Below are 27438 nucleotides of genomic sequence, written 5' to 3' on the forward strand. Positions count from 1 at the left end.
TATTGCAAACACATTTATTCCGAAAAGCAAAACTTGTTAGAAGAGATGGCACAATGTGAAAACAACTATGTCCACAAGTCTCAAATGCAGTTATGCTCCATGCCTTATTACTAATTCATGCACAGCTCTTGACACATAAAGGATGAGATGAAACAACAGGAACATAACACAGGTTCTATTCCTTCTCCCTGGCATGGAGTTCAGTTGGAAGCAATCCTTTTAAAAACTCTCTACAATAATGGCATTTAGAATGTGGCTAATATAATATGAACAAATACAAATATGGTTTAAAAATTTGATTAAAAATAAGATCTGGTTTTCCCCTCAGAAAGTAAACCCTGCATTAATCTGTTTGGGCACTCCAAAACCAAGAACTAAGGCACACACGCTTCAAGAGAAGGAGGCTCAGCAGGTAACTCATTTCTTTTATTTCTTTTAAAATGTTTTTATTGCTTTTTGAAGCGAACAAACCAACCAACCACAGACACCACCTTACATTCCACAGGTATTACTCATTCCTTAGGGAACATGTCCGTTAAAAAGATGTAAAATGCATAGGGAACATAAAACTTGCACCCCTCTCTTGACTGCCTCACCTGCAGAGAAACACAACCTAACACACATCAACAGCAGCAGTAAGTTTAGGCACCTTTCCAAGTACCAAAAAAATCTGACCAGAAGGCACAACAGGAACCAGTTTTCTCAGGGGGGAAATGTGTTTGAGGAGTCTTCGGAGATTTGCCAAACAGCAGGCTATTCCCCCACGTAGTCAGTAGCACCAGTTACTTGTGTCAGCCATCAGCTTCGTATAGAAAATATAAGAAAGGTTTTCAAGAAGTTCAGCTGCAGACTAGTAGCACTGCGTTTTAGGAAGAAGAAAACCAGCAGCACCTGGCAGGAAGAAAAAGTTCAATTATGTGTGGTGGTGTAAGCTTCTATGCACCCTGCCCACCAAAAGGGGTGAACCACTAAGCCTTCTTCACCACAGCTAGCCACACGCAATGGAGAAAGCCAACTCAGTGATAAGAGCATTTCCTCTGTGTGCAGAAAGCCCAAAGGTCAATTCCTAACATCTCCAGGTAGGGCAGTGAATGTCCTCCTTCTGAACCCCTGTACAGCTGCTGCCAATCAGTGTAGTGGTTTGATTGCTGGGCCTTGGAGAGCAGGGTTCAAATCCCCACTTGGCCATGAAGTTCACTGCATGACCTTTGGCCAGCCATTCACTCTCTGCCTATTCTACCTCCCAGGTGGTTGTGAGGATAAAAGTATGTGGTGACTCTGAGCTCCTTGGTGGGGTATAAATACAAACAGGGAGGGAATATTGAGCTCACTGGACTCTGCATAAGACAACTTCCTTTATCGCTATGGCTCTATTTCCTCCCAAGGCCAGAAAATGGATGACAGCGTAGGGCTGGTAGGCCCGGTTACATTAAAAAGCAATTCTGGTGGCATGGCCGCTGTCACAGAGCCAGCTCCTGTAGCTGGAAGAACACCAAAGTAGAGCAAAAACAGCTGACGATGTCACCTCCCCAATCTTAGCACTGCAATGGCCCAGGTGGGCCTCCTTTTCAACCTGCTGTGCCAAACAGCACAGCCAACGGTCACAGAGTTGTTTTCCAGTAAGATCTGGAGAGCACCAGATTGGGGGCATCTGACCTCGTTTCTCAGCTGGCCACCTCTCCACAAACACGTACCTTCAGGGAGATGTCAGGCTAAGATCTGCGTTGCTTCTTTGCTGGCTTGATAGGAGGTAGCTCCCCTTCCTCCTCTTCCATGGACTCTTCCTCCTCACTAAAATCCTCCTCGTCTTCACTGAACTCATCATCTGAGAGGTCCTTTTTGTGAACTGAAAGAAGCAGCTGGAACTGTTACTTTGCAGTATGACCTGGGGAAATGCCTCCAGCCCCTCCTCTCACCATTGCTTGCCAACTTCACCCCATTCCTAAGAGCGTCTCAAGCAGTGAATTACCTGTGCATGCCAAAGCATTCACACAACATTCCCCAGCTCTCTGCCTTATGCTTCAAAGAAGGGCTAGGTACTATTCCATCATGCACACCTGCCCATGAGATGTGTCCCCAGGTCCTCCTCACTTGGAGGACGAGCAACCTACACGCAACTCTGAACAGAGCGCACCACTGAGCAACGCCACACATTAGGTGCTTTTGACTATATAAATAACATTCCTCCAAGTAGCCTGTTTTAAAGTGTCCCCCTGCCTCAAGACACCTCAGCAGTGCCTTCCAAGGTGCCCTGGCTCTCCTATGGTTGTTGCTGCTGGTTTAATCACAGGAAGGCAAGTTTCAGCTTCTTAACCCCACTCTAAGACAAGGGAAGGAGGGACACAGGGCAGATGGAGCTGGGGCTTTGCTTTTCAGTGTGACCAACCAAACCACCTTTTTTAAAAGTAAAGAGTAGGGAGCAAATGGGAGACCCAGTACTGCAAACTGGGGGAAAGCAGCACGTATGTATTTGATGGGGACAGTTTTTGTACCCAAGTGTAGCCAATTTTCCTTCAGGGAGGGGGATTTTCAAGTATGTGGTTCGGCTTGTGTGGCTCACACCCAGCCTCCGCCTTGTATCCTGTTTCTTGTCTTTTACCTGTGGCAGCCATTTTGTGGCAGTGGCCACAACAGTTCCTCAAATTCTGCAATGTGCCCACAGGCCCAAAATGGATGAAGGAGTCTGTCACAGCACATCCCTCCCTAAGAGAGAACACCCACTTCTCTTCTCTTAATTTCTAGGATTTGCTCTCAGTAGCTCCCCAAATCCCAGTCCAGCCTCCTTACAGATTTGGTGTTGTCCTGCAAGGTGGACAGGGCCAGATCCTGAGCGCAGGCGGAACGTCACCGGGGGTTGGAGCTCGAAATCTTCCAAACACAACTGAGAAAGGAGAAGGAGAGGCAGGTGTGATGGAGAAAGGAATGTCTCCAGATCCCATTTAGAGCAACCAGACTCTGAGCTTTCTTCTTCCCCTCTTGCTTCTGGGCTAAAGCGCCAGGGCACTAGCAAGTCTATTTTCTATTATCTAAGCCATGAAATTCTCACACACAGCTGAATGGGATTTGACATATTTCCGCAGGGCCTGCAAGACAGAGCTGTTCCCCCAGGCCTTTGGTCGGGGTTCAGTCTGATTCTTTTCTTTAATGAGACCTCCTAGCCCGCTCACAGATCCTTTATAAGAACAGTGGTAACAGAATATTAACCACTCTCAATTTTACCCATGGACTGCCATCTGTCCAGATTTCATCTGCTCTGAACTAATTTTAAGGTGTAGTTTAATTAACTGATTGCCTGTTTTTTGTTTTTATGTTCTTTGTATACTGTGTTAGTTTTATGATGTTAGCTGCCCTGAGCCCGGCTCCGGCCAGGGTACAAATAAAAATTTATTATTATTATTATTATTACTAACAACCAGAACAAACTAAGTTCTTGCTGACACCTTTCAGGTCACACTAAAAACACTGCATCAAACCACACATTTGAACTGTTGAGCTAAAGGAGCCTGCTCCATGACAAAGATCTCAAGTCTTGAAAAGCCAGCCTTCTCCCCCACCCTCACCATGTCTTCCTGTTAGCCCTTTCAGACCCTGTAGCCACCATATGACCACCTCCCATGTTGCCCATGCACACAACAAGTTTTTTTTTACCGAAGGCTGGCACGACAACTTTAGGTTGGCCACTGGCACCACAATCTCCTGGTCCTGATAGTCGTGCCCCACAAACTCCACAATATTGTACTCATCCTTGGCACCTTCCGACAGGCAAATCTTGAAGATGGAAGGACAAAGTGGAAAGAAGGGTAAAAACCAAAATATTCAGCAATACTTAACAAAGAGATAATACCCCCCCTCCCCAAACCCCATGAAGAACAAGTAGCTAGGAGCGTGAGGAGTGTGAGATCATCCATTAACAGATGCAACCAGAAGAGTAAAAAAGCATAACCTCTACCAAAAGGTCTTCTAGGGAACTTTAGGTCCCTCTTCAAAAGCAGGAGCATAGAAGTTCAGTAGCCAACTCACAGCACAAGACTGGGCAAACTTAAGATTTCTCCTGGTTTGAGGCTCATCCTTCCAGGTAACTAGTAAAGAAACCAAGTGGTGCCTAGTATTTGAAGAGAGATTTGCCTGTGTAGAACTCCTGGTCACCTCTGGCTACTAGCTGAGTTCTCAAATACTAGGTCATGCTAACGGGTCTGGGTCTGGGTCCTAGTTTTCCAAGCTAAGGATGTAACCTCTCTCACCATATTCAGAGCCAAGATATGATCAGAGTCATCTTCGTCAGACACTTTAAAAGTGTAGGATCGGGTACTGCTGTTCAGCTCACATCCTGGGGTGGGTGGGGGGGAGAGAGAAACAAACAAACAAATATTGCAACTGATAAGTCAATTTTCAAATAGCAGCAGATTTGCAAGAAACTGAACAACTTCCTTCTTAACCCTCTCGAGCCAGCTACGTATTTGAAATATTTATAAAACTTTTAGAATGGTGTTTTCTTCACATGCTTCTCACTTTAAGCTGTTAGGTATTCAATTTATTCTTGTAGAAATGAATGGGAAAGTGCAGCCACCAAATGCATAAGCTCACTGGGTCCCTTCTATCCTCAGCAATTTCTCAAAAGAGGGCAAGCAAAATAACTTGGAATTCTACCTTAAATTCATTTTTTGTTTGTTTATACTACCACTAGAGCACTAAATAATCTTCCTGTTTTTGAGGGGTGGGTGGGGAAGATATTCCTGAGTGGACAAAATACAGTGTTGGACCCCAGGAGTAATTTTTTCTCCTGGGGACAACAATTCTGCTCTATGCTTGCTTTACCTTAACACAGAAGTTAACATTTTCATTGTGCACATTTATAACACCGCCTTCTTCTTTGTAATGTCCTTTGTTTGAGTGGGGGGAACATTAGTTACCTTCCATTATTTACTATGAGTTCAATATTTCATCTGGGCATTTTGTGCATGTCCTTATTTTACTTCCCTCCCTCCAGCTATTCCTGATTGACCAATGAAGAAATTAAATTAAGATTACAACATCTGGGTTAGCCAGTGTTTTGTTGGACCCTAGTACCAAATTGATACTGTAAATAAAACAGTGGCGTAGCGTGGGTTGTCAGCACCCGGGGCAAGGCAAGTAATTTGCGCCCCCTAACCCGTGGATTTGCGCACCCTAACCCCCAGATGTTGCGCCCGGTGCGGCCGGCCCCCCCTGCACCCCCCACGCTACGCCACTGAAATAAAATGAGGGGATGAGGATAAAGTGTGTGATTCAAGCGAAGAGGTATTTTTTACTATTTCAAAAGCAGTTGTGCCACTCTGCAAGACGGCGTTTGGCCATTTGGAAACAAATCCACTCTTTGCAAAGTATTCATATTTACCATTCACACTTTTTAAATCTTCCCTTTCTTGCATGGGTTTTTGAAATTAATCAGATTGTCCCCAAAATCTTTTTAAACAATTTTCAGATGCAATAATTATTTTCAGTTTCCTAACAAAAACTTTTATTGCTGTCATTAATATAGCTATGAGATCTCATACTGCATGTACACAGAATTTATATTTCTAATGGTTTCATTTGCTGGATTGCCGCAGAAGGATATAATCCACTGTGCTATGTTCCCGACGTAAACTAGAAGGGCCCAGAAACGTTATTTGTAGTCTGATTCTATGTACCCGAAGGCGGAAGCAAGTCTCACTGGGCTCAGCGATGCACGTGGACTCCAAAACCCACGTGCACCGAACTGCTGTTCTAGGGTCAAGAAATATTCGCCGCTCGTCTGATTACAACATAGGCAGATCTTACAGTACGAAAGATCTAAATGCATTTTCGGTGGGAAATACCCCTCCTGCTCCTCCAATGTAACGAGCCAAGCAAGCCACGTGGACGCTTCTGGGGCTTTAAGAGGCACACGCGGCACCGGGATAACTTAGCGTCGCCACGCCACGTGCTTCCGGGCCTTGAACATATAGAGACTCAGTTCAAACAAATCCCATTAAGGGTCAAGTCTAAACAACCCAGATCCCAGTAGGAGGTCCCTCTGAACATCCCCAAATGCCTTTTCCTGTTTTGCCCCAAAGGGCCCCGTTTCCCCCCTTCCACCTACATGCTAGCCTATCCCCGTTTCCTCTCTTTCCAGGCAGCGACAGGCCAGCCCTCCTTCAACTTACGGAACAAGAAGCTGCTGGTGCAAATCGGCGCCTTGACTCCATCCGCGATGCACTCCAGATCCACCAGAGAGGCCATGGCTTGCGCCGAAAGAGAGCGAGGCAGGACGAGGCAGGAAGACGCTCGCGCAGCGGAACCACCGACTAGCCCGGCTTGGCTAAGGCCGCCCCACCGTCAACGCGGATCCCTCCTCCAATCGGCGGGCGAGGTAGGCGGCCCCTCCGAGGGAGGCGGGCGAGGTGGGTGATCTCGTTTGCTCTCGGGAAGTTTTATCTGCGCCTTTTGAGAAAAGTCTCTTTTTCCAGAGAGCGGGCTTGCTTTCGTTGCTTTCCTCCTGGAAGGAGAGACGGCGCTGTTCGTGCAAGGATCATGCAAGAATCCGAAACGAAATGCGAAGTCTTAGGTGGCGCGGGAGGGTGGGGGAGAGAGAGGGATCGCTCTGGGGCGCCTTGATTCCCCGGGCATGCAATAGCATATCAGTGGGTGAGCACTCCAGCTGGCCAAAAGTGGAGTCGTGTCTACCCGTGGACGACGCACGCGGTATACAGAAGGTCCTGGGTCCAGCCTCCTCCTGCAGTCGTGTCTCCAGCTGCGGCTGGGAACGACCTGCAGGAGAGCCGCTGTCGCCGTGGCTGCACTAGACGGGTAGCAGCGGGGCCGGATTTAGGTTTGATGAGGCCCTAAGCTACTAAAGGTAATGGGGCCCTTTATATGTCCAGCTGTCCTTTGTCAGCAACAAATGCTCGCTGTTTTTTGTGTTGAATATATGCTATATGGTAACTTATGGATCTAATAGGTATCTAAAGCCATTTGCACATGCAGAATGTAGGCACCCTATATATAGAAATGAGCAAACCAGTGATGATGATGATGATGATGATAAATTTATTATTTATACCCTGCCCATCTGGCTGAGTTTCCTCAGCCACTCTGGGCGGCTCCCAATCAAGTGTTAAAAACAATACAGCATTAAATATTAAAAACTTTCCCAAACAGGGCTGCCTGCAGATGTCTTTTAAAGACAGGATAGCTGCTTATTTCCTTCACATCTGAAGGGAGGGCGTTCCACAGGGTGGGCGCGACTACCGAGAAGGCCCTCTGTCTGGTTCCCTGTAACCTCACTTCTCGCAATGAGGGGAACCGCCAGAAGGCCCTCGGCACTGGATCTCAATGTCCGGGCTGAACGATGGGGGTGGAGACGCTCCTTCAGGTATACTGGACCGAGGCTGTTTAGGGCTTTAAAGGTCAGCACCAACACTTTGAATTGTGCTCGGAAACGTACTGGGAGCCAATGCAGATCCCTGATATTTTAGGGAGCAGGTTAGCAGGCGGGGCCCATTATCATCATAGGAGCCCACACAACACAAAACACTGTTGTTCTATGTAGGTTTTATTTTATTTGTTTTTTCTTATATTTTGGAAATGTACAAACAGTTTTTCCCCCTTTAAATTTTTTGGGGGGCCTCCAAGAGAGTGGGGCCCTAAGCTATAGCTTGTTTAGCTTATACGTAAATCCAGCACTGGGTAGCAGCAGCGCTTGGACTTAGGGATGAGGCAGTTTTCCTGCATTTCCAATTATTCCTGGAACTCAGAATTCGCCCAGGAAAACTGAAGCTGCTCCGCCTGCTTAGTAAGGGCCCCGCTGTTCTCTGAAGTGTCAGCAGCAGTTTCGACAAAATGCCAGGATCTTTCTGCAGTGGAGGGCGTGGCGACTCCCTTGCCGAGCGTGGCAGCCGCTGCCCCTGTTGAATTCGGAGAAAGGAGAGTTTGAGTCCTTTGCCATTTACACTAAGGGGTGTTGGAAGTGCTTGGGCTTAATCTACCTACAGGGCAGCTTCTCCAGTATTCGCTTCTCTCACCAGCTTTAAATTGCAAATGATCATGAGTTTGTAATAGAATCATGCTTTTTGCAATGTGTGAATGCAGCAAAATAGTAGTTTCATCTGCTTTGAGAAGATGCTTTGCTGCTGGAGCAGATATACACTCTAGACCAGGGATGGGAACCTGTGGGCCACCAGGTGTGGGTGTTCCCATCAGCCCCAGCCAGAATGGCCAGTAGTAGTCAGGGATGATGGGAGTTGTACGTCCAGCATCATGTGCAAGTTTCCCATCCCTGCTCTAGGACCATCTCCAGGGAAAGGATTGGTGTAACTGAAAATGATTGGTTACAGGGCTCAGAGGCAAACTTTGGCAATATTTGGTATGTGACGCCCTGTGCGAGGCCAAAATTTGGTGCCTTCTAATGGATCTTCTCAACTTTGCACCCCCTTGGCTTGGCGCCCTGTGCAGGGGAACTGTCTACCCTGCCTTAAATCTGGCATGGCAGGGCTGTGTTGCTTACAGTTATATGTCATGGGTGGTATTTTGACCCAAGGCATCCGGTAATCTTAAAATTAGAGCAAAGGAAGATCACAAGGGTCAGTCCCTTTCTAAATAAAATATATAGCGGTTGGTTTGCAGACCCGACCTGGCCAAACCCTTTGGGGCTATGGAGACCCACACTGTGGTTTTAGATGGGCAGTACATTAATGTCTTGGCCTACCTTCTGCTTTTAGCAATCCTACCTCCCTTGCAGCCATCTGTTTAGGTCATCAGGATTCTCCACCGCAACCATCCCCTCCACAGAATTAGGAACCTGGAGGTGATGATTATTCACTCACTTGCCATAGCTCTGTAGCAGCATCTAGGAGCCTTTGTTCTGTCATTATATGGTTTGGAAAACGACCTGTGCCATTCAGCACAAGGCTTAACTTCCTGTAGAGATGAGGATCATGTTAAGATGAGCCTTAGCAGAGATTTAAAAAACAACCAAACACAGTGGTATACCCTTTTTTGCAGCTCACTAGAATATCAGCTGGCCTCACATAGAAAGGCGGCCATTTTTGGGCCAGCCTCGTCAACTTCCCAGCTGTGAGTTGAAGGCAGGGGGTGGTTTGCTGAATGTCACATTTATAGTATTTTATTTCTGGGCAGTAAAAACAAAAGGGTTATTGCCCCAGTGGGATACTGATGAGTTTTCCTGGTAGCTAGTTTCTGCTGTCAGATGTTAAAAGACAGAAGAACTCAGGAGCAGTCCCAAAGCTGCCTCGTACAGAAGCAGACATTCTCTCCTGCAGTAAGGCAGTTTCCTTCCTGTCTTCTCAGAAAGTCCTGAAGAGCAAAGCGTTTGGTCTTTGTACCTCCAGTTGATCTGATCCTATGTAGTTACAGCATGGTTGCCCCTCTCTGCTTTCCAGCAGTCTGAACACAGAAGCTCCTTACCCTTCAGACAGAATCAGATAGGGTGCAAAGTGTTGTGGATATCCTCCATGGGAAGGAGATGATTGGAAGTTGTGCAGTTTCCAGCACTGGGACATACACAGAGATAAAGTAGGATCATAGAATTGTAGAGTTGGAAGGGAGTGCCATCTAATACAACCTCCTGCAATTCAGGAATCTTTCGTCCAACATGGGACTCGAACCCACAACTCTGAGATTAAGAGTCTCATCCCTGGGAATATATTTGAAAGATGGTATGAAAACACCGAAGAGGCAGCAAACCCTTAAAGCCAGGGGGTGGGAACCTCAGGTGTGGGAGTCAAATGTGGCCCACTAGGCCTCTTGGGACTCTCTGGAGTCCTTTCCTACCCCAGCCACACCCTCTTTGTCCAGGATTTGGAATCTTGAAAATTTTTGCCTGGCTGGACTGCATCATTGATCTCAAGTAGTGACTCTTGTTAGAGTAGTGACTCGGATAGAGAGGGGTGTGAGAGTACAACTGGACATTAGCCTACTGTACAAAAGTGACTTTTATATTTACTGTTCTGTCCACTTTTCCCTTTGGCCCCCCACACCTCTGGCATGTGGCCCCTGGGTTGTCTAGAAAGGAATGCAGTATTTGGGCTAAAAAATATTTCATGCCACTAGCTAAGGTTGCAGAGCACACAGGGGGCTTTCCAAGTATTTTGCTGTTCTTACACATAAACCCTTCCCAACTAACTGCCCAACCTTATTGTGTATGCCATGTTCCTACAAACTTCCTGGATATATGCTCTCCCCAAATCCAAGGTACGACTGTATATCTTTAGTGGCCAGTCAAAAACTTGGAGGCTGAGTGCACACTTCTGAACATGCCACACTCATGACCGCAAGTTTCTAAGAGAACTGTTGCTGCATCCTCATTTCTATTCTTAAGAGGGCCTCATTCATTCACTGGGATCCATCTAATGACTTAAATTAGTAGTCTGCTGCTAATAAGTGTAAACCACAGAGTCGAAACCACAGAGCCTAGGGCTTGCCGATCAGAAGGTCAGCAGTTCGAATCCCTGCAACGGGGTGAGCTCCCATTGCTTGGTCCCTGCTCCTGCCAACCTAGCAGTTCGAAAGCACGTCAAAGTGCAAGTAGATAAATAGGTACCACTCTGGCAGGAAGGTAAACGGCGTTTCCGTGCGCTGCTCTGGTTCGCCAGAAGCGGCTTAGTCATGCTGGCCACATGACCCAGAAGCTGTACGCCGGCTCCCTCGGCCAATAAAGCGAGATGAGTGCCGCAACCCCAGAGTTGGTCACGACTGGACCTAATGGTCAGGGGTCCCTTTACCTTTACCTTTACCTTACCTTTACCTTTACCTTTACTGCTAATAAGTGTAGCAGTTGTATAATACATTGCTTTTTTTCAAAAAAGGTCTTTAATCTTAACAAATAAATATACATTGCAATTCTGCTTAAGAGCTGGAATTAAAAAAGGCTCCCCAGTACCCACCACTCCTCCTAAGCCTGGCTTGTGGCTTTTTTATTCACTAGCCTTCAATCCAGCAACTTGACATCTGGAATAGCTATGCTATGTCCAATGAATCCATCTCTCCTTCACTCTTCTTCCAGGATTCATTATTGTACACTGAAAGTGATGGGGGACGATGCCACACAGAATACAGATGTATTACATTTCCATATCATCTCACTCAAGCATATATGACTGCTTCCCACTCTCTCTCTGCAGGCCTCTGGCAGGAGGCTAACCCTTTGTGCACATTCTTTTGACCACAAACTAAGCCAGATTTTCAGAAGACATTTTTTATTTTATTTTTGACTATATGCCATTATAAACTACAATTCCTTTGCTGCTCAGTAAGAGACTTAAAACATAATTAATTATACCCCAAGGCAAGAAACAAACGAGTAACTCGTTCTGCAGACCACTCTCTTCTTTCAGAAGTTGTCTATTGGGCAGAATCCAACACTGCATGGGCTTCTGCTTGCACTATGGGACCTCGTCTTCCTCTCCTCCCTCCTCCCTCCCCCTAAATCTGATCAGGAGGAACAAATTTGGAGGGTGCATGGGGGTTGTAGAGAGGACAGGGAAGTCAAATCCTGCTCCATAGAGGAAGACTGTTTGGTTTGCACATTGACAATTGATACAATTGTTGGCGTCAGTGGCGTGGAGTGCCTTCTGTCAGCTTCGGCTGGTGGCCCAGCTGTGCCCTTATCTGGACAGGGACAGCCTAACTACTGTTGTCTATGCTGCATTAACCTCCAGTTTAGATGACTGCGATGTGTTATACGTAGGGCTGAAGGTGGTTCAGTAACTTCTGTTAGTGCAAAATTCAGCAGCGAGGTTGCTCACCAAGGCAAGACGGTTTGAGCTTATTACACCGATCCTGGTCCGACTGCAATGGCTACTAATTAGTTTCTGGGCCCAATTCAGAGTGCTGGTTTTTATAAAGCCTTAATTGACTCAGGACTGCTATACCTCAGGGACTGTCTCTCTCTATATGAACTTACCTGGATCCTGAGAGCATCCTCTGAGGCCCTTCTTCATGCGCCTCCTCCATTGGAGGTTCGGAGGGTGGCAACAATGCATTTTTTGCAGTGGCTCCCTTTTTGTGGAATGCTCTGTCCAGGGAAGTTCAGCTGGCACCATCATTATACGCCTTTAGGTGCCAGGCAAAAATGTTTCTCTTTAACCAGGCCTTTGGCTGATTTCAATCCAATGGCCCTTTAAAGTCCGTTGTGGAAAGGGGATTGGTTGTCTTTGTATTTATTATGTATTTTCTGATTTTTATATTGTGATTTTATGTTGCAAACTGCCCTGAGATCAATGGGTATACAAATATCAATGGCAGTAAACAAATTTAAATAAATAAGTAAAATACAACCTACTTTCAGTTTAAAAAGTCCAAACCTGGGTTTCTCTTTTTTTAAATGTATTTTTTATTAAAGATTTTCTTGATTTACCAAGGTATGTGCAATGTCTCTCTCTCATATTTTCCCCCCATGTAACTTTTTTTTTTAGAAATCGGTTTCATTTGTTGAGATATTAGGAAGAATAGGGGGAAATTTGTGGGGGGGGGATGCGTGGGGGGGGTCGGGTGGTGATGTTTCTATTTTACTTATTATGTGGGGTTTTGTGTCAGCGTTGCTTATGCAGGTTCTCTGCTGTTCCCTCTTGTTTATTTGGTGGTGAGAGAGGTTGGGGTTGGCCTAGGGTGTGGTTGTTTGTGGTTGGCTGTGGTGTTTTCATGTGTGAGTGAGGGTGGGTGGGTTTTGGATCAGATTAGCCATATTGATTTGTATGCTGTTGGTGGATTTTTGTTGTCTTGTTGGGCTGTGTATATGATAAAGGGGAGCCATACCGGGGTGAAGGCATCTTCTTCTATTTGTCCCCATGTTAGTTTCAGTTTATTGGTTAATTTTTCTAGTAAGGCTGTTTCCCATACTATTTGGTACCATTGGTCCTTGCTTATTCCTGACAGGTCTCTCCAGTGTCTGGTTATGATGTTTCTGGCTGCTGAGAGTAGGTGGGTTGAGTTCTTTGTGGTGTAAGTGGTCACTGTTGTCTTGGAATATGTTTAGTAGGGCCAATTCTGGGGTGATTTCTAATACTTGGTTATTTTACATATTTCTCGTATGGCTCTTGTCCAGAATAGTTGGATTTTGGGACACTCCCACCACATGTGGAGGTATGTGCCTGTGGAGGTGCACCCTCTCCAGCATTTTGGTGACCTGGGTTACTCTTAAAGCTAACCTATGTGAGAGAATAGGGTATATACACAGTAAGGCACTGCAACCAAGAGTTTGTAAGCATCCAACACCCAACAGAGGCAGCTGAAATACTACTACAGCAACCTATGAGGGATGATATCCACTCCCATAGGGAATGGGTTAACTGCAGATCTTCCCAAGCACATATCTTAAATCACCTACTTTACCAGGACATACTTGTGGAGTGGAAAAGGAGTTAGCTCAAGACCTTTTCTGACTCACACAGCCCATCCCTCAACCGTAACTACTTTTAAACGGCCACTACTTTTCAGTGGTCTCTACTCTTGGTTGAGAAACGTCCCAAAATGCTTGAGCTGAATTTGCCAGGGAGACACAAGCACTAGTTGGCTCCCCTGTCACAGCAAGCCAAATTCAGTCTTTTACCTTCCCGTGCTCTATATGTGTAGAATTAAGATATGTAAAGGAGTAGATCCTTGCCTGGGATTGACAAAAGTACACATTCAACCTCCAAGTTCCAAATCAAAGACTTTATTAAGGTTTGGAATAGGAAATCAAAAAATACAAAAGACTAGACAAGCAAATAGGAGAAAACACTTTAAAATTTGAATAACTGCCAACGTGCATGCAATTAGCACTGGTTCCATATGTCCAGTAAAAGACAATTTTTGATATGGAATGATTCCTAATTTAAACCCTGTGGAATCTGAGAGGAAGATGAGTGGCATATTTGCCACATCCAACAGAGGTGAGCATTGACACTCTTTGGATTAAAAGCAGGGGGTGGGGAGATGAGTCAAGAACTTGACAGATGCTCCACTCCTTTCCTGCTGAAAAGAAATAGTGAGGGCATCCTGGATTCAGGTCACTTGTGGGATAGGCCACTGTGTAATAGGGAGCTAAGCCATCTGGACAGGAAAACAACAGCCTCTTAAACGGAAGGGCTCCTAAGCGAATGCTTCCTAAGTTCAGTTACTCCAAAACAATGCAGACTAACATGAGTGATGAGTTTAACAAGTTGTTTTCTTATGAGAGGCTAACTGTTCTGGATAATGAATGCATTTGAGTTCATCATGCTTTTCATTGCATTGAAACAGCAGAGTAACGCTGGCCAAAAATGCCATCAGAAGCTCAATGCTCTGGGCCCCTTGCTCACTTTGCCCCACATTTGTCTGTGTATAGAAACGCGATGTCACAATAAAACACACAATTATTCTGCTCTTCATGCAATTTTAAGCTCTACAGCAAATTGGGAAGGAGGGGGGGATACTTAAATGCCTTGTATGAAGCAGTTTGTTAGAATCCTAATAATGTCCAGTATTAATGGAAAAGAAATCAAAGGTTTGGGACAGTACATTAAGTAGGCTTCTGAATGTCTCATCTCCTCCCACCTTCCAAACCATAAGGCATAACCTCTTTGAGGGTTTTTTGTTTTGTTTTTAAAGTGGTGTATAAATTTTAGCATCATGGGAGGGGTCTTGCTCTAAGCCTTGCAAGTGGCTGCAGGACAGCAACATCATGGAAGTGATGTTTCTAGGACTAAGGTGAAACTTTGAAGCTCCCTTGTTATTTTTTGCTATTGGATGCTGCATATTGTTTAAGTAATCTTCTTATATTTATGGTATTGAAATAGCTATTTTGCTATGTTATCATGAAATTGTTTTTACACTGTTTGTTTGAAATATGTTCCTATTTTCTTTGTTGTAAGCCACTTTGAGCATGATTTTTTGTGGAAAAGCCACATAACAAATAAAAGGAATGAATAGGGTAAAAAAAATGAAATAAATACTGTAAATAGCCAGCCTCAATCACAAACTGGCCACCACTAGCTTCATCATATAACTTTAATTGCTCTGATTCTTTTATTTAAAAATACGACATTATATTTGACCTCCAAATAGCATCTTAGATTATTACACCCGCCCAAGACAAATAAACCTTCAGAAGTTCCCTATGCTTTCCCCCCATGCTAGCTAATAAGGCTATTTACAAAATAGCAATGTTTAGGCTCAGCAGCAATGAACACAGCTCAAAAGCAAATTTGCTGTACTAAAAGCCATCTCTTCAACATAATCAGCAGAATGCTCTGAAACACAGTATGAAGAATTATTCTTCTCCACCCACTTTCCTCATTCTGCAGCATTATACAGAGACGAGTCTTTACATTCACTTTGCAATTTATTCTATTTCTCACATGGTCTTCAAATACAATTTTACACAGTCCATTGTTCTGCTACAGATACAGTAGGTCTAAAGACAGTCATGAAAGTGGCATTCCAACTGTACACAATGAAAACTGATAACCATGAAAGTTGTGTCACTGCATCACTTTACAACCTGAGTGAGAGACTGACCCAGACTTTCAAGACCATCACACAATTAACTTAACAGTGATAAATTCATAAGTTTATGTTAACAGTATAAAAACCCAGATACCCCCCTCCCCTGAAATGTGTAATGCCATAAATCAAGATGTTTTCTCTGGGATCTAATTAAAACTAAACCAAGTGGCTAGCTGCTTTGCATACACTCAAAGCCATAGAATCCTCATGAAAACCAGTTTAGAATTATGCAAGATCTATCATTATGGTTTGGTGCCTTGCACTCCAAATGAAATGTATTTGCTGCAGTTTAAATAACTTGCTATTAAAACTGTTCTCATAGTGAACATATAACAAAGGCTGAACACCAGCATCTCAGAAGAGGCTGCAAAGTACACCAACAGTAAAATTCCATTTGAAAAAGTGTATAAAACCTCTTCAAAGTTTACACAGAGGGTTTTAAAAAAAGGTTAAACTCAATCCTTTCAAAAGGGAATATTTTCAAAGGAAGCAAAAGCAGTTGACTGTAGCAGATGAGAAAAATGAGGTGTAACATTGACTGACTACCTCACGGGAACAAGGCATTATATGGAACAGTAATAACTCCTTCCAAGTTATGGACTTACTAATATTCCTAAGCCATGCAGATTCCACTTATCTGATTTCAGGGGACAACTTAAATGCAGTGATAGTAAAATTAGATAACTACTTAAATCTGTAAAATGTGCTTATTTTTGTCCACAAAGAAGTCTGTCACAAATGTGCATGACTTGAAGACCCTGATTTAGTCAGAATGACTGACACGGAAAGGTGGAAGCTGTAAACTGCAGTATTCCACCCATCCAACCAGTCTGGATAGGCAATCTGGCTGGCTGTCAGGGGCATCAATGATTTCATGAGGTTGCCCTCTGACCAGCTTTCCCCCAGCAGGAGGCAGTGTCCACTCCACCTTTGAAGAGATTGTCCTCTAAAGGAACGGCCCTTCTTGATCAGCGCTCATTTTCCCCCAAAGCGGCAATTCTAGTGAAGGGCACGAGGCACGGTAGAAAAGGCCTGTAGTGAAGTTGGCATTAGCCTCTCTTGTGGTTTGACATTATTCAAAGGTGCTGTCTCAGAATACCGCTTTGCTTCAGAAAGCAAAATTACTAAAACGATTAAACACAAAGTATTAGCATACAGCGAGTTTATATATATTTACACACTGAAATTTACACTTCTGCCACTGAGTGACTTTGCCACAGACAAATGCACAGTTTTTATCCCTATGAAGCACAAAGCTTAACCAATTCTTTAGAAGTGATGGTCATTCAATTTCCCTATCAGCAAGCATGACAATCAACAAAAACTAGAGTCGTCAGTGTTTGTTTGTCCTTAAGCTGGCCAACACAGGCACCCTGTTTCCCTCTGTAAATGGAGAGATCCCATGTTCATCTCTCTCATCCCATTTCAAGAACAGGACACAGGGACGAACTATTTCATGTCAGGACTTTCTGGAAAAGACAGCCATTCTGCTGAGTACAGAGGTGGATGCATGGATTTGTCACCAGTACCTCTTTGGGAACTCATGTAATATGCAGTACTCCTTGGCACTTTGCTTAAGACCAGGAAATGAAGATGACCAGTATCCATTTTCCAATAATATTTTGAGCAGCATCTCAGAAAGGGTAATGGATGAATTTTCACATAGCTCCTGTCAGGCCAGCTGACTGCTGCCTTTGCGTGGAACAGCAACAAGATAAACCTCAGGCTCTCCAACCATTATGTGATTACAGTATCAAAAGTTCACCAACAATCTCCTTACAAGCTCCTTCCAAGAATAATGACATCCTTTGGAAATCCCTCCATTTTAGCTATTTCAAAGCATCCCAGTTTGCTGTAAAATTCCAGGATTCTTTTATCATCTGGTCTCACTTCACAGAAAGCCCCACGGGAGCCTGAAAAAGACACAAGAGGAGATATTTGGGGAGAGAGTAGAAGCAGTGAGGAGTCTTTATAATGAAGAAACTTCACAAACATTGTTTGATTTCTCTAATCATTTCACACTGAATTGTGCAGTTGAATCAAGGTCAAGAGTTATTTTTTAAAAAAATGTTTTATATTTTGATATTAATCTTATCATGAGCTGCTTTGGGCACAGTTTATTATGGAAAAGCAGCATACTGTATAAACAAACTATGTGGAACTATTTGCATGCTTTTCTGGATCTCAGCTACTGGGTGTCCACCAGTCCTCACAGGAAGCTTGCATGCAACTGTTCAAACTGCATAGCTGTCTAGGACTTGCAAGGATGATGTGGGCTGCAGAAGTGGTTCTTCATTGGCTAAAAAAAGTGACATCTCATCAATGAGGTGACTAAACATCATGATATCACGATATCTGAAATAAGATGGTGCTACATAGATGTGAACATGGTAATGTCCTGGCAACTACTACTAAGTTACAGGTCTAAATTACCATACACTGATGAAATCATCACTTTCATCAGCAGGCAACCCAAGATGTATCCAAACAGGACTTTGGTTTTGGGCTTAGATACCAAATTGTGGTATTCAGATGTAGGACAATCCAAAATACAGTGATGAGTCATTGTGAATAATCCAGGAAAATATTGAACAAAGAATCTAAATTTGATGCATATAATTATATGAAAATTAACTCAATGATTGCATGCTTCAGCTAAACCATTGAAGACTTCTGGAGACTATATTAAAGTTTTAGAGGCAAATTTAAAATTTACAAAAGTAGTAGATTTAGTAAAAATATTAATTAAACTTACATATGATTAACAATTTAATCTGTTTTCTACTCATTTAAGATAATTTATGTAATTTACTAGTGTCAAGTTGCATCTCCTTTCCCACTAGAGGGCCAACTGCAATTCTATGCATGAGTAAGCCCCACTGAATTCAGTAGGGCTTACTTCTGAGTAGACATACATTTGCTTGCACAACCACCACTCAATCTCCCATTTCAGCATAAAGGCAGAAACAAATCTTTCCCCCTTCATTTCCCCCTACTGTGACACAGAAGGGCCCCCCAAAAGCCCCCATCCCACCAATCTCTCTCTCTTTTTATCCAAGGGAAGGAGGAAGGGCAAGCAAACAACAAGATAGCATCCTTAATTTTTTTTTTAAAAAACTTCCTTTTTTTATATGAAGGAAGCTATTTAGGGTGAACCAGCAATGTTACACAGCAACTTGCACCCTAAAGGCATCAGAGGGGAGAGAGACGCTTAGCACATGTACTCATACAGGTGGAAGGGGGGACAGGAGTAAAGAAAAAGAGTTAAATGACAGGGCAACGTTTTTGGTTCTTGCTCTGAAGAAAGCCATAGTTTCTTCTTTCATGGGGGCAAGGAAGGGGCAAAGGGGGCTCCCAACAAGAAGCCCCGAGCCAGCTCAGAGCAGCACCTCTGTAAACCACACCTAGGGGCCTGTCACGCTGGCTTCTAGCCTGCTGAGCCAGGGCTTGCTGCAAAATCGAAAGAAGTCTATTGTGAGGGCTGATAAGTTTCTGCTGCTGGCTGGCTGCTGCTTTTCCAGCTACTTTCAGAATTGTCACCTGTTTTTGCAGAGGCAGTGGAGCTGAGCTGGGGCTCCTTGCACAATCCAAAGAAACATAGCCTGCTCTTGTGAGTCGCTCACTGCTCCTGCAGGAGGCAGCGGAGGCACTAAGAAACATTGGCTGGCTACAGTTTTCTCAAAATCGCAATGTTTGCCAGATAACATTTTATGAAACCGTTATTGTGATGTGGACTTCATAACCGATTTTGAAAGATATATTGAAAAATTGCCCAGGTCTAGTTCAAATACGGCCATAGGCACTTAGTAAGGAGCCTACAGTTGCCTTTCATATCCCAACAGCTACAAGAGTCAGGAATAAGAGCTTACCATTTGCCTTCAGAGAAGAGAGCAAGCATGCCATCATGCTTTTAGCCACACTTGGATCAGTCACCTTCTTATGGATATCAATCTTTATCAGTGATGGGAAGTTGGCAAGGAATGTTTCTGGCAGAACTTCTTGCTCCTCATGGAAGCTCAGCATAATTTTCTACAACAGGCACAACAGAAATAGTCTTTCAACATCAAAAAAAATGTTCGGTGATCTATGCTGGAAACATTGTGTGCACTTGCTGAACAGGTTCTTTCTACAGACTTGGATTAGCCTATTCACTTGACAACCACATTAATCTCTAAACAAAAAGCTAAAGTAGCTAAGTACAGTAGATTTGGTCAGTACCATTCTTTAAGTAATTAGAGATAAGTATACAGATTAAACTGGGTGGCTGGTGCTGGAAAAACAGAAGAACTTCCCTTTTGAAGACTATATTCTCTTTTACTGTTCTAAGCTTCTGATAAAAAACATCATTTTTAAACAATGCAGACCTTAATTGCTAGTAACAAATCTTAGTTTATTTCAAGGTACAATAAAGATAGCCATTATTTTGGCATACACTCAGCAAAACAAAAATAATGCAATGAGTTTATTCAAATCCAAATAAATTTAGAGAAACTAAATTCAGCAGCAGCAGCAATTGTATATCTAAAACATATCAGGCTAAGTTAGCTATTCTATCCTAAATGCAAATATCACAGTGGTTAAAAGAGGGGAAAGGACTGAGTGTCATGACAGATTGGCAGTTAGATGATTTATGCTTGGGTTCCGGACAGTGAAAAGAAGTGAGGCTTTTCATCAAGCCTCTCCCAGGCACTGTTCCCAGAGCTTTTATAATATTGTGATCAGGAAGGGAGTCTCTGAAATCTAATGAACACGCTACATTGCCTATTCTATGATTCATGTCAAACCATAACTACACTGTAAAATATAATCTACGATTACATATTGCTAGATATAAAGCTATCAATTGGAATTGTTCTGTTTAAGTAGTAAGAATGAAATATAACTCAATGTTAGAGATAATTGTAAGTGTGGATTTATAAAGGCACAGAGAGAAACTAATTCTAGAGACTACTTGGCCATCACACTATCACAGTGTCATGCGTCTGAGGCCTCTATATTGGAATAAATTGGATAAATTGCCCCTACTCTTCCTAGGATTATAAAGACAACAGGGGATGAAAGCCTAAAAACAGCAATTTGACAATTCAAGCATACGCCAGCATAACTAACCTCTGCCTCTGATAGCTCCTTATCACTGCTTGGCTTGCTGTATTTCTCCTGCATGAAAGGAAACCAGGCAATTTTGCATTTCTTAATGAAAGGAGTTACATCAACGGTGCCCAGTGCATAGCCACAGATGCCATCTTCATCCTCCAGGACAAAGCAGTAATCTGGGCTGAGGGACAGCAAACCACCTACTAGCCTGAGAAGAAAGGAATAGTCAGTAGAGCCCAAAGATAACTGATGCAAACAAAACTACATAACAGTTAAAGAGCACAGGAGAATAAATGAACCACGGTTGCAAGTTGTACAAGTCTAAGAACTATGACTTAGTACTTTTAAATGCCAGTTAGTCAGGCATCATGTAGAACATACAAGTGGCTAAGTACCTATCCAAGGGGGTTTCAAAATTAAGTGTATTATGGAAAGGTAATCAGAATTGGGAATTGTTATAATGAATTAGTAGGGATTATAAAAAGTGCAGAAGTGGGTTTTACCAACAGCCAAGACGGCTGCTCCAGGCAGCAGAAGAGAACTATGTGAGTAAATGCCTAAAGCCTGGACAGTAGTTTCAGCTGTAAATTTACAAAGTAAAGCCAACTTCCCTACTCCTCCTCAAACGGTTTAATGCTTTTAAAAAAAATAGTTAAAAAACAACAGTATTGGGGATCATGAGAATTGGCAAGCCTCAAATGGGAGTGAAAAGGGAGGCTTACACGACAATCCACAGTTAGTATATTCAATGGCCAATCCATACAAACATATAATCACAGTATTTGCAGCTGCACTACCTTCATTGAACAATAAAATGTCTGAAGCTTACAGGATCACCTTATAGGATGGGTCGTCCCCCCACATACACAGTTTGATCAATGAAACAGCAAGAATGTAGGTGGTTTTCAGTAAATCTTTGCCATGACTCAGCATGATCTCTTGGCAGCACTGCATTGTACTAACTGCGTAAGAAATTAAAGGCTGGATACCAGTAGCAGAACAGTTTACAGATTCCTTTTTTCATACCCTGACCTGCATCCGCAGGGTGTGAAGATCTTAGCTGTTAATCTCTAGGGGTTCATACTTGATTCAGAAGAATGTCTGGAGTTTTACACAAAGGAAACTTCTTTTATTTTTTCTGCTACTTTAGATTGGTGCCAATTCTGTTCTGTTCCTTAAATTTTGTTTCCCCTATCAAGTGTTTGCTGAGTTGCACTCAAATTTGCAAGAAGTCTATAGAACTTGGAAGTCTGTCTTCAAGCCAGAACGGAGAGCATCTTTCAGATTAGAATTCAGATTCAAATTGAACATGTGAAGCACAGCCTTACAAAACCTGTGTGTTCTAGTCAGCTGGCAAGGCATGGATGTTTCCTGCTCTTCCCAGTTGTTTTGAATATTGTATTTACATTTCTTGATAGCAAGAGGCATACCAGGAGACAGACAATCTGTGACACTTCAGATGCTGCTAATTCCAATTATCCCTGACCACTGGCCATGCTGCTGATGGTGGCTGGGCTCCAAGATCTGGAGCGCCAAAGATTAGCCACCCACAAGGAGTACTATTACTAAATGAATACAGTACAGTGGTACCTCGGGTTAAGAACTTAATTCGTTCCGGAGGTCCATTCTTAACCTGAAACTGTTCTTAACGTGAGCTACCACTTTAGCTAATGGGGCCTCCCGCTGTTGCCATGCCGCTGCTGCGCAATTTCTGTTCTCATCCTGAAGCAAAGTTCTTAACCTGAGGTTTCTGGGTTAGCGGAGTCTGTAACCTGAAGCACCTGTACCCGAGGTACCACTGTATGTAATTCAACAAATTCCAGTTTATTTCAAGAGTATACCTACTTGTCTCCAATTAAGTCCGGCTGGCTATGGAAAGGCTGATCAGTTTCATCATCATACATTTCTCTGCAGATCTTGTACACGGATGCCTAAAGACATATAGAAATATTCATTGTGTGAGTTTTCCCTCCCACAGCACATACACTTGAACTGTTGCTTAGGAAGCCTTGCTGTTCTACTAACTGACAGGCATCCTCACTACTTCATTGTATTCCATGCCTCCACAACAACTCATATTGGACAGGTAGTGGATGGCATATTGGACGGCCTAGGGAAATGCAGGCTTAAATCCACGTGGAATTCATTGTGCCTTGAAACTAAAATAACTCCATGTAAGTCACATTGGAGGAAGTACACAGTACAAATGCGTCAGATAAATAACCTAACAGGAAAGGCCAGAGCTCAGGGCTTGCAACACCTGCTTTGCATGCACAAGGTCTCAGGTTCACTCCCTAACATCGCCATGTAGGGCAGGGAATCTCCTGGAAAGCTGCTGCTTGTCAGGGTAGACAATAATGAGCTAGATGAACCAATAGTTTGACTCAATGCAAGGCAGCTTACTATGTTTCCTGAGCTATTCTACAATGCTTCTGAGATTATGTATTATTTCCAAATAGTTCAGGCTAACATGCATTTGGATTATGTCACTCCTTATTCATTGTACTTGGTGATCAGTAGTTTACATTAAACTCATTCAGTGTTATCAAGGCAGTCAACTGGGCTGGGATCCCAAGGCTTTTCCTATTTATATTCCCTTTGATAAATGGGATCACATAAAAAGCATCTAGGAAAAAGATTTTTTTAATAATACTGCTGCCAGATACTTCCATGAACCCAGAGTAAGCCACTCAATATTGCTACATTTCCCCCATTTGAACCACACCTCTCCTAGGCATTCAGAAGACTCACAGAATAACAAAATATAGAGAAACAGTTGCTTTTATCAACATGCTCCTCCAAACAGCATTACTGTGTACAATAATTACCAAAGAAATGGGTTACCTCATCTTTAGGGAAATAGGGTCTGATGGTGTAAACTTTAGAAGTTGGAGTAAGAGGAGGTGGCTGAAAAAAGAGGTCATTTGCTCCTTCAATAGGCAGCAAACGCTGTGAAAACAAAAAATTAGTGTAAATGTTTGAGAAGATGCAATACATTCCTGGGCGTGCATTGCAGACTCCCAAGTTAACTTTTGCTACTGCAGGCACCCCAGAGGGAAGTAGGGTTTTGTAGGCTTTACAAATGTAAGGACCATTTTTCCATTTTATCTGAACAGAAGTTTTTTAACGATACACAACTGTTACAACACTTAATGGAGTTTACATTAAACTCATTTCTGCTTTAGTATAATTTCACCAAATCTCATCTATGCTCTCAGCTTAACATAGCCATGTCAGGAGGAAAGGTTTGGTCTGAAGAGGGTTAACTGGCCAGAGGAGACACTAACCCCAAAACAACATGCTGACTCAATTGGCTGTGCGCAGAGAGCACCTGTGAGGGGGAAGAAAGTAAGCCCCTGAAAAATCCATGAGCAAATTCAGGCACAGAAGAAACATTTCTTTTGGACTGGTTTGCCAACTGGATTATGAGGAACGCAAACTACAAGTTTTGCTTAGAGAGGATCTTGGAATACACAGTATCGTATTTTCTTTGCTCATGGAGTTCTCGTCGGCAGACAAGCAGGCGCGCATTGTGCAATTGCGGGCGCAGATAAAAACGCTGTGCGACCTGCAAAGAAACAATGTGAAATGTACAACTAAAAGCCGCAGCGCTTCGCAGGCGCGTGGGAATGGCAGCATCTCCTTGTGATATTACTGTAGAAATGGGAGGAAAATTATTTAAAAACAAAGCTGTCAGGCTATTTGGGTTTGGACCAGAAAGCCTTCGGCAGACCAAGCCTTCCAGTCCTCCGACGCGCAATAAAAGATTTCTCAAACAAAGACAATGTCATTCAGTTGTGAATTCATATTGATACCTGGAACTCTCCTGCTAGACCACCTCTAAAGGCCCAGGGTTCTTGGTCTCCACTTAAGAACTGTGCTGAAGATTGACTACGACACCCTGTGGAGATCAGATCCAAGCGGAGAACGTTACGAGAAGGGGGATTGTCCTGAGATGCTAAAATGTCCAACAAGCTAATACACACTTTGTAGGAAAAGCTCTCTAACTGAGCTATAATCCAAGAACTTGAGGGGCTGCGATAATGCTGCCGTGTGTAGATTCCTGATTAGATGCTTTGTGCTCTTTGTTAATAAAATGAAGTTAGACGATAGCCTTAGACAGCAGAAAATTCAATACTGTAAAAAGCCAGTATGCCCCGTTCTGTACAGGTATAATATTTATTCCAAGAGTTGAGCTTTCCTTGTCCTTCTCTTTCATCACTAAGAACATGGAACAGCTCTCACATTTTCATTGATGAAGGTATAGATAATAAGCCATTATCACAGCCCCATGGAAATACTTGGACCTGTCTGAAGTCACATTTTCATATTGTTTGAATCTTGCCAGAAAACCAGGTTTGGTGTGGGATGGAATAGCCCAAACAGCTATGTGGAACAGATACTTCTTTTTCAAGAGATTAGAAACCAATACTGTCCACTTCCGTAGCTCTGCTTACACAACAGTAACCACAGCACACATATTGTTCCCAATCTAGGCAACAACAGCCTCAGTTACAGTATTTTATTTTACCCACCCTCAACCATGTAAGAAATGCCATTAATTCCTGACAGCCAGCTGTGGCAAGGGCTTTAAAGCCCTCTGCACAATTTAGTAAGAAGGTTATATATTTTTTAATAATGGCTAAGCTTTGATAACAGCTTTGATAGCCAAGTTATACAACCAATTAGCATAACTAACATCTTTGAGAGGGGATAGGCAGGTGAATTGTTGATGCGGGGATTAAAGTAACCTGCCTAGTCTTCTGATAAGATAAGCTGCGCAAGTTTGTTTCCTCTTGTGGACAGCGATCTACTTCCTGTTCAAGTAACAATCTCAGATCAGTACAGTCGAATGTGTCATACTAGCTAGGTAGTCTCAAAGTGAACCAAGCTGGATATCAATGCTTAGCCAATTATGAAAGAAAGCCTTTAAAATAGCAAGTTTGAGATGACTCAAAACATGTCAATTAGAGTTTCTTGTGTTTCCACATCAAAGTGCTTCATTAAAGAGGCTTTATATTATACCCTTTCGCTAGTTACTTGGAGTACTTCTCCTTTGAGACTACACCGTAACTAGCATTCCAGCTATTATACACTTTACAGAGCTGCATGAATGAAGAGCTGTATGAATGAAAATCAAGAGTTAATGCCTGAGTCGCTGCGCAAATGTGACTTCAGGCTGTGCCTACTGCCCTAATCTGAGCTGCCTCATGGACAGAACCTTCCCATCTTAAATTTATTAATCACGACACGCTGAAAGCATCTGGCGTGGTCCATCCAATAGCAGTAGATACTTGTGCTGAAGATTCTCCCATCTGCACACATTGGGGAAGAAGACAGTAGAAGGCATTAGTAATCCATAGTAGTATTATCTACACTAGTTTCATAAACTGAATGCTAGCTGGATTGAAAGAAAGGGTATAGAGATCAGCCTTCAGCGGACCACCAAGTGTATCAACATTCAATGGCTAAACCATTCCAGTTTAGTGATTCTTCTGTATTCACATCAAATGAGAAGCAACTTTTATGACTATATAAGTAATTATATAAACTAAAGAATGGTCTCAATAAACAGCAACACCAAGATCTCAGCTACAAGAATTCACTTGGTCTGCGGCGAGACAGTTTCTTTTGGTGTAGATGCATCCAGTGGAATATACAAATGTACTGTACTACCAGATAGTGTCAGAAATGGGTAGCAAGCACTAAGTACTTTTGCTGGGAGAAGCCATCCTTATGAAAGAAAATGGCAGCTATGATCAGCAGCCTGCTCCAAAAATTGGGAAATGTTTCAAAAGCAAATCAACCTCACAGCTGAAATCTATGGTCAATCAAGTTCATGTTTATCATTGCAGTTGCTTAATGCTCCTTCCAGGAGAAATGCACAATTTAGTTTCCCATCTGTTTCTTTGACAAAATGGGTAATTTGGTAACCAAATATACCACTTAGAAGTATGGTGTGCCTCCCTTCCTGCCTTTAAAATAGGGGCTGACAATCTTGTTGTAGGGGTTGGCTGATTCTACCTTCCTGTTCCTCTTCCCTAAACAATCTATAATGTCTGAACCAATACTGAGGGGAGAAGAAAAAGACAAAGAAATAGGTCTCATGAAGGTACAAACTCTATTCTAAGGCTCAAGTTTTGAATTATTTCCTATTTATTTAGTGGGAAATGCACCGACTTAAAAAACCTCTCTGCACTAAGCCCTAATTTTTTTTTTGCTAGAACCATATGGTCTTCTGCTGAGTAACAGCAAAATGCAATATTGGATATCTTGGCAACTAGCTCAATACGACCTATGAATACTTATGAATGTATACAAGTGATTACAGCTTCAAGTGATCCAAGAACTGTAGGCTGATCCAGTATGGTGCAAGAGGTTTATTATGAGATTTGTGACAACTACAGAAATTGTGACAGGAAACCATCAGCGTTGCTGCCTGCTGTGTGCATCAAGCAAGTCCACAGCATATTCCTTACAGTTGGATTGAAACCTGAAAGTGAAATGAGGTCACTAGAGGAACCCAGGCCATGCTGGTGCTATTCCAAAAAAACCCCGTGTAATTTAAAAAAGGCTGCAGGCAAAAAAGGCTCTTTGATTTCTCTTTAGAGAACAGTCTGGTATGAAAGCAGACTTCAGAGCTCTGGAATTTCTTCCCTTGCCCAAAATCAGTCATCTTGCGAATGTTAAAGCAAATCACTTTTGCACCAGAATAGCCTTATGCTAAAGCTCGCATGCGCAGAGAAAGGGCTGGGAGGCTCGGCTCCCTCTTGGCCAGGCCCATTGAAAGGTCACATCTGCAATTGTTCTGTTGAAGACAGCAATAACGTTATTGAGACAGAGCAAGCAGCAGATAGCTGAGGC

General features: G+C 43.1%; 2 protein-coding genes and 1 long non-coding RNA gene across 4 annotated transcripts in view; 1 reads left to right on the plus strand and 2 right to left on the minus strand.

Annotated features, from left to right (window-relative positions):
- On the minus strand, window positions 1-6350 carry NPM3 (nucleophosmin/nucleoplasmin 3). The gene is made up of 6 exons (XM_053389449.1): window positions 6165-6350; window positions 4242-4327; window positions 3649-3768; window positions 2788-2881; window positions 1695-1846; window positions 1-891 (listed from the first exon to the last, which is right to left on the minus strand). Exons 1-5 carry the CDS (start codon window positions 6238-6240, stop codon window positions 1713-1715), a joined length of 510 nt encoding a protein of 169 aa, XP_053245424.1. The 5' UTR covers window positions 6241-6350; the 3' UTR covers window positions 1-891; window positions 1695-1712.
- LOC128414327 (uncharacterized) overlaps window positions 6268-27438 on the plus strand; it is a 27820-nt gene continuing 6649 nt past the window's right edge. Inside the window, exon 1 of the long non-coding RNA XR_008330644.1 lies at window positions 6268-6370. This is a non-coding gene — a long non-coding RNA (uncharacterized LOC128414327). The remainder of the gene's footprint in view (window positions 6371-27438) is intronic.
- Window positions 15304-27438, minus strand: part of OGA (O-GlcNAcase) — a 26271-nt gene continuing 14136 nt past the window's right edge. For both annotated transcript variants that reach the window (XM_053389409.1, XM_053389408.1), the window contains 6 exons: window positions 24390-24475; window positions 23419-23523; window positions 22420-22505; window positions 20590-20782; window positions 19350-19509; window positions 15304-17393 (listed from right to left, as the gene is read on the minus strand). In XM_053389409.1, the coding sequence (XP_053245384.1) occupies window positions 17257-17393; window positions 19350-19509; window positions 20590-20782; window positions 22420-22505; window positions 23419-23523; window positions 24390-24475 (767 nt within the window). In that variant the 3' untranslated portion in view covers window positions 15304-17256. The remainder of the gene's footprint in view (window positions 17394-19349; window positions 19510-20589; window positions 20783-22419; window positions 22506-23418; window positions 23524-24389; window positions 24476-27438) is intronic.

This window comes from Podarcis raffonei, chromosome 5, assembly GCF_027172205.1.
Source record: "Podarcis raffonei isolate rPodRaf1 chromosome 5, rPodRaf1.pri, whole genome shotgun sequence".
In the NCBI taxonomy this organism is placed as follows: domain Eukaryota; kingdom Metazoa; phylum Chordata; class Lepidosauria; order Squamata; family Lacertidae; genus Podarcis; species Podarcis raffonei.